Source organism: Corythoichthys intestinalis, chromosome 7 (assembly GCF_030265065.1).
Source record: "Corythoichthys intestinalis isolate RoL2023-P3 chromosome 7, ASM3026506v1, whole genome shotgun sequence".
Taxonomy (NCBI): Eukaryota; Metazoa; Chordata; class Actinopteri; order Syngnathiformes; family Syngnathidae; genus Corythoichthys; species Corythoichthys intestinalis.
Genome location: NC_080401.1, coordinates 7817812 through 7824337, shown reverse-complemented (window position 1 = coordinate 7824337; position 6526 = coordinate 7817812). Strand labels below are relative to the sequence as shown.

At 36.6% G+C, this 6526-nt stretch overlaps 1 protein-coding gene across 1 annotated transcript; it reads right to left on the bottom strand.

The window, feature by feature from the left end:
• Window positions 1-2148: 2148 nt before the first annotated feature.
• On the bottom strand, window positions 2149-4526 carry LOC130919019 (nuclear factor 7, ovary-like). The gene is made up of 2 exons (XM_057841386.1): window positions 3878-4526; window positions 2149-3845 (listed from the first exon to the last, which is right to left on the bottom strand). The coding sequence occupies exons 1-2, from the start codon at window positions 4331-4333 to the stop codon at window positions 3126-3128; spliced, it is 1176 nt and encodes a 391-aa protein (XP_057697369.1). The 5' UTR covers window positions 4334-4526; the 3' UTR covers window positions 2149-3125.
• Window positions 4527-6526: the final 2000 nt, after the last annotated feature.

The window sequence follows — 6526 nt, the reverse complement described above, 5'->3', positions numbered from 1 at the left end:
AGACAATCCATGATAGGCTGATCACAACTAATGAAAATCAAACCAAAAATCTTGTCAAAAAAAAAATTATTCAGATCACATTAAGCAGAAAATCAAGCTGTGGCAAGATGACCGCTATGGAGGACCAGGAGTGAAAACATTTAATAAATACACAATTATATGAATCATTAAATGGGTTATAAAATATTTCTATTAAAATACTTATTTAATTAAATATTTCATTATTTATGTATTTATTTCAATTTTCATTTATTGATTTCAATTTATTTTTATTTACATTCTTATTTTATTTTATCGATATATTTCAATTTATATTCATTTATTTCGATTTTTATTTAATTATTTCAACATTTATTTCCGTTTTATTTACTCCAATATATATCGATTTATTCCAACATTTATTCATTTATTTCAATTTTTAGTTATTTATTTTAATATTTATATCTGCAATTCTTGATTTCACTTTTTATTTATTTCATTGTTGCACTCTTGTTCAAGAAAAAAAATTATCTGTCGTTGGCTCATCAAACTCGGTGGGCAGGCGTGAACTAGGTGGGGTTTGAGTTGAGTGAGTCAACTACATGGCTCTGGAGTCAAACTAGTGCACCTTCCTTTCCAACATGCATGCTAAGGGTCCAAATTTCCTGTGTCAATGTTTTCTGTCTAACATATCCGTTATTAAATTCCGAGAAAGCTCATGCAGAACCTCAGCAATCGCTGCCATGCGGGGAAAGAAGAGGCACTAGCTTGACGGTACTGTACTGTAGCTTGACTCGCTCAAGTCAAACCCCGCCTAGTTCATACCCGCCCACTGAGTTTGATGAGCCAATGACAGATAAAATCATTTCATGTAGTTCAAGGGGAACAAGAGTGCAAGAATGAAGCAAAAATCGAAATAAATAAATACTATAAATAATAATAATAATAATAATAAGAAGAAGAAGAAGAAGAAGAAATAAATACTGAAATAAATAAATATACTGTATATTGAAATAAATGCATGTTGAAATAAGTGAATACAATGGAGATAACTGTTGAAATAATTAAATAAATGCTTAAGTCAATAAAAAGTGATATATAAACATTGAAATAAAAAGTGAAATATATAAATACATAATACATAAACATAAATATTGAAATTAAAGCAGTTTATTGACACATTATTTGTGTATTTATTAATATTATATATATATATATATATATATATATATATATATATATATATATATATATATATATATATATATATATATATATATATATATATATATATATATTAGGGCTGTCAAAATTAACGCGTTAACGCGCGGTAATTAATTTTTTAAATTAATCACGTCAAAATATTTGACGCAATTAACGCACATGTCCCATTCAGACAGTATTCTGCCTTTTGGTAAGGTTTACAGTAAGGCTTTTTATGCTGTCTAACAGCGAACTCTTGTGGTCGCTTTGCGACATGGTTTACTTTTTTCTTGCCAGTTCTATATGGCTGCACGACGTCTCTGTTGTGCTTATATGATCCTTGGACAAGTTTTGTCCGTAAGTATGGTTGTTGTAAAGAATGTACATATTATATTAATAAGCGAAATGTTATATTTTTTGTATGAGACGCTTTTTGTTTATGTTCAGTTAACCTGTATAGCGTGCTAAGCTAACGTTGTTGCTAATGCAATGCTTGTGTACTTTTTTTTGTAGCTTTACGACGGTCTAAAGAGGACAATGGTTTGAGGCCATTTTATTAATAAATCAGATGAAAAAGGAAGAAGTCTGATTATTTAGGCGTCGTTCACTAGCTGTCTAGCTTTGGAAAAAGTAGACGCTTCGGCATGAGGACAGCATAGACAGATTTAAATGACAGTAGAGTGAAATGCCCACTACAGTCCTTATGTACCGTATGTTGAATGTATATATCAATCTTGTGTCTTATCTTTCCATTCCAACAATTTATTTTACAGAATATATATATAATTCACAGAAAAATATGGCATATTTTATAGATGGTTTGAATTGCGATTAATTGTGCTTAATTAATTTTTAAGCTGTAATTAACTCGATTAAAATGTTTAATCGTTTGACAGCCCTAATATATATATATATATATACATACACATACTGTATACGTACATATATGGTGGAAAACACTGACAAGACTGAAAAAGCAGTTTCTGCTCTTGCACTCTTTAAAATAAACTGCTGTATTTTAGCCAAAAGAATTGTTGTATTTGATGGAACAATATGTCTTATGCTGCCTTAGCAGATTCATGGCACAAGCCCCCGAACTGTTTTTAATTTGTCCGTTTACAGACGTCGCACAACCCCTTTTGTTTCAACCAGCCATAAAACGAAGGTAATTAATTATATTTTTTATTCAAAATGTCTGTCATTTTTAGCTTAGAAACATTAATTGATTTCTAATATATAGTTTAAAAAAAAAAAAGACTTTAAAAAATTATTCACTCGCATATTTTAAACAAATTACGTAACAATGAAAAAATTAGCGTCTGTAAAAATGTCACGGATATCCTTCTCATAACTGTCACTTAATTGTATTTTTATCATTGCTGTCGCATTTTCCCCAGTATTTTAGATGATAAATAATTGATCCAAACAAAGAAAAATTGAAAAAAAAATGTTAAAAAGGGTAAATATATGGAAAAGAAAATCTGGGCCACTCCTTGATGACTGCGATTACTGCATCGCGACCCTTGTTATATGACCATGTTTCACGTGTAAAATCCCCCCAAAATCCGGCTGTGGCCATCCACAGCTGTGTCTTGACACTCGGTGATACATGCTACATGGAGTTTTTGGATTGAAAAGAAGTAACTACGCGATAATATCTCGTTAAAATCATGGCGTCTTTAATTATGCTCTCGCATACTCTCACCTCCAGTTAGGGTTTTGCTGTATAATGTTTTTTTTTTTTTTTTAAATGCCCTCCTGTTTAATTTTTTTCTTCTACCAGAAAATTGAGATTTTAAGCTTTCCAATTATGTATCTCACATGCATATAGGACAATTTTTAAATTTGGCCAATTTGGAGGTCTCAGAGCAGAACTTCAAGTCAACCTTGGTGTTTTCCGCCATATATATTTAATTTTTGCACTCTTGGTCCTCCGTAGACCACTAACACATCTGAGTCGTAACACGAGGCAGAAAGGGGATTATTTTCAGAGGACTTGTACTTGTTGTGTAAAAGTAACGATACATTTTGCAGTTACTGGACAAGTCTGGCCAATTGGAAGGGTTCTTAACGGAAAACAATTCTGTGTTTGTCAGAGGTTCAGAGAGTGAAAGTGACTTTTCATTGATGTCCACATCAACTCGGACCCTCAGCACTTCAACAGGCGGATTCCATGCTCCATATGCGACAGAAGGTTTTGTGTATTTACAGTCACGAATTCCAATGCACCAAGTGAGTATTTTACCTGGAAAACAAGGGTCCCCCCACGCAACCCCCACCTGCCAATCATTGTTGCCTCCCACCTCAACGTCCCAAATGTGTCTTCCCGATTCCAAAGCACTTCCCAGCACAAAATGCCGCATATTCCTCTCTGGATTTTTTGGACGCTGCTGTGCTTCTTTTACCAAACTGGTCAGATCCTCGGACAGACTGAATACTGGATGGGCCGTGTTGGGGTCTAGAATGACGGGACTGTAGGAGAGCATCTCCTTCATCCCCTCCCACACGTTGAACTTGAGGTTACCCACGTGTTTAGCTTCGTCCAGCAGACCTCCTGGGAGCAGCTCTGGTTCTTTGGGCAGCTCTTGAATTTTGTTCATCGCAGTTTGGACATTCTTCAAGAAGGAAACGTCGCAAGATGCCAACTGCTCTTCTGTGCTTCTGATAATGTTCAAGAGAGTGTCCATTTGTCCACCGAGAGCCGCAATCCTCTTCTTAATGATCTGACGTTTCGTCTTCTCTTCCTCCCTGACTGCAGCCAACCTGGCATCCTCCTCAAAGTCAAGGAAGCGACGAAGCTCCGCAAAATCTTAATCTTGCGTTCGACCTTCTCCCTCTGGACATTGATGTACTCTGCTTGTTCATTGCAGGTCTCTCTACAGTCATGATAATCTTTGAAAATTTCTTTGGCTTTCTGTAGGCCGTCCTGAAGTTTCACTTTGAGATCTTGCAAAGCTTCATTACGGGGACAGAATTTGTGGCCAGCGTGGATTTTTGCGTCTCTGCAGATGAGGCACACGAGCTGCTGGTGGTTCAAACAAAAGAGTTTGAGTTCCTCCTGGTGCAAGCTGCAGATGTCTTCTGACTTGACTGAGGCGCATGTCATGTTTTCACACAGATTCTTCAGTGCCAAATTCAACGTTGGATCCATCCACCAAAATCGTCTCCTACAGACGGGACAGGATTGATCTCCTTTGACCTTCCATTGCTGCAGACAAGTTGTGACTGCACGGCAGGATGACAGGATCACTGAAAATATCCAAACAGGTCGGACATTGAAGATGGTCCGCCAGTCGTCTGGCCTTGGTTTACACCTTCTCAGCGTATAAGCTTTGAATGTTGACTTGAAGCTACCCCAAATGCCTTCTCGTTTGGTTTCGTTCTCGTGTTTTGTTTTGAAATGTGGTGATGTAATTGGCCACGACAGCCGTGCTAACATTCATGATGAACAGGATATTCAAGTTGGTGGAGTTTTCACTTGGCAGGTAGCCAACTCTAGATTCTCACATTTGAATCAGGGTTGAGCTATAAAAATATACTAGGTTTAGGTTTACTTTCCTAACGTATTGTCTAGTAACTAGGCTTGTCAAATATAACTTGCTAGAAAACAAAAATCGCACCTTTGGTGGATCTAGGGCGTGGCTACTTGGGCTGAAGCTATGTTTTTCAAAAGCCCCGGATCTTGTGAGCCACACTCTTGTTTTTGAGCTGCTATGAGTGTAATGTGCAGGACTGGAATTTACCAGATGGGCAGTATGCGCAGGAAAGCCTGACTGTTTGACTCTCGTATTGAGGTTTAACTTAAAACCTAACCTATTCAGGCACACAGGTGAAGGACATTAGAATATATAAAATGAAGATAGGCTAAACACGATTTGACAATGCAGCAATGAAAATCATCTTTCCGTAGGCAAGGCAAGGCAAGGCAAATTTATTTATATAGCACAATTCAACACAAGGCAATTCAAAGTGCTTTACATCACATGAAGATCATAAAAATCACATTTAAATCAATACAACGTAAAAACCAAGACAATCAAAATCGGAAATAAAATTATACATAAAAATCGCATTTAATAACAAATAGCATTTAATAACAAATAGAATAAAAATAAATAAATAAAAATAAAACAAAAACTACTACTACTAATAATAATTGAAATCAGCAATGGAGATAAGCACAAGAGGAATAGAAAGCAAGTAGATTGAAATATGTAGACAGTTATGGATATGCAGTGCTAAACAAAAGCGTTTTTGGCCCTGATTTAAAAGAGCTAACAGTTTGAGCATACTTCAGACGTTCAGGTAACTTGTTCCAGAGGTGAGGAGCATAATAACTAAATGCTGCCTCACCCTGCTTTGTTCTTGTTCTTGGAACATGCAGAAGACCGGTTCCAGACGACCTTAGGGGTCTAGATGTCTCATAGGAATCTAACAAATCAAGCATGTAAGGCCAGTAACTGTTTTGTAGACGAGCAGTAGTATTTTATAGTCTATCCTTTGACTCACTGGAAGCCAGTGTAGTGATTTCAAAACCGGTGTAATGTGATCCAGCTTCCTTGTATTTGTGAGGACTCTGGCTGCAGCATTCTGTACTAGCTGCAGCTTCCTGACTGATTTTTTATCAAGACCCGTAAATATACCGTTGTAATAGTCCAATCTGCTGAAAATGAATGCATGCATAAGTTTTTCCATGTCTTGTTGAGTCAGAAGCCCCTTAATTCTGATTATGTTTTTTAGGACTTTAGATGGCTATCAAATTTTAGGTCTGAGTCAATAATTACGCCAAGGTTTCTGACTTGATTTGTAGCTGTAAGTGACATTGAGCTAAGTTGCCTGCTTATCTTTGACCTTTCCTTTTTTGGCCCAAAAAAAATCACCTCTGTCTGCTCCACATTTAACTCGAGAAAATTCTGGCACATCCATTCATTGATTTGATGAATGCATTTACTCAGGGAGACTAAGGGACCATAATCATGTGGGGACACAGAAATATACACTTGTGTGTCATCTGCATAGGCGTGATAGGAGATGTCATACTGTTCCATTATCTGAGCTAAGGGAAGCATATATATGTTAAATAAGAGTGGTCCAATAATTGACCCTTGAGGGACTCCACACGTGAATTTGGTTCGTAAAGGAATCAATTCATATTGTGTCTGTTGGAGAAAAGCTACTGTATGTCTTGGCACATGCTGACACAGATAATCAAATGGGCAGACCATCAATGAGATGTGTGGCATGAATCGCTGTCTTTAGGTCATGCCACAGCATCTCAATGGGGTTCAAGTCTGGGCTTTGACTTGGCCACTCCAGAACGTGTATTTTGTTCTGAAACCATTCT

Excerpts from the sequence above, each read along its gene's own strand:
- LOC130919019 (XM_057841386.1), bottom strand. The coding sequence starts at position 4,333 with ATGGATCCAACGTTGAATTTGGCACTGAAGAATCTGTGTGAAAACATG. Across the intron at positions 3,846-3,877 it reads GAAGAGGATTGCGGCTCTCG|AGAAGCACAGAAGAGCAGTT; the intron begins GTGGACAAATGG and ends TTGAACATTATC.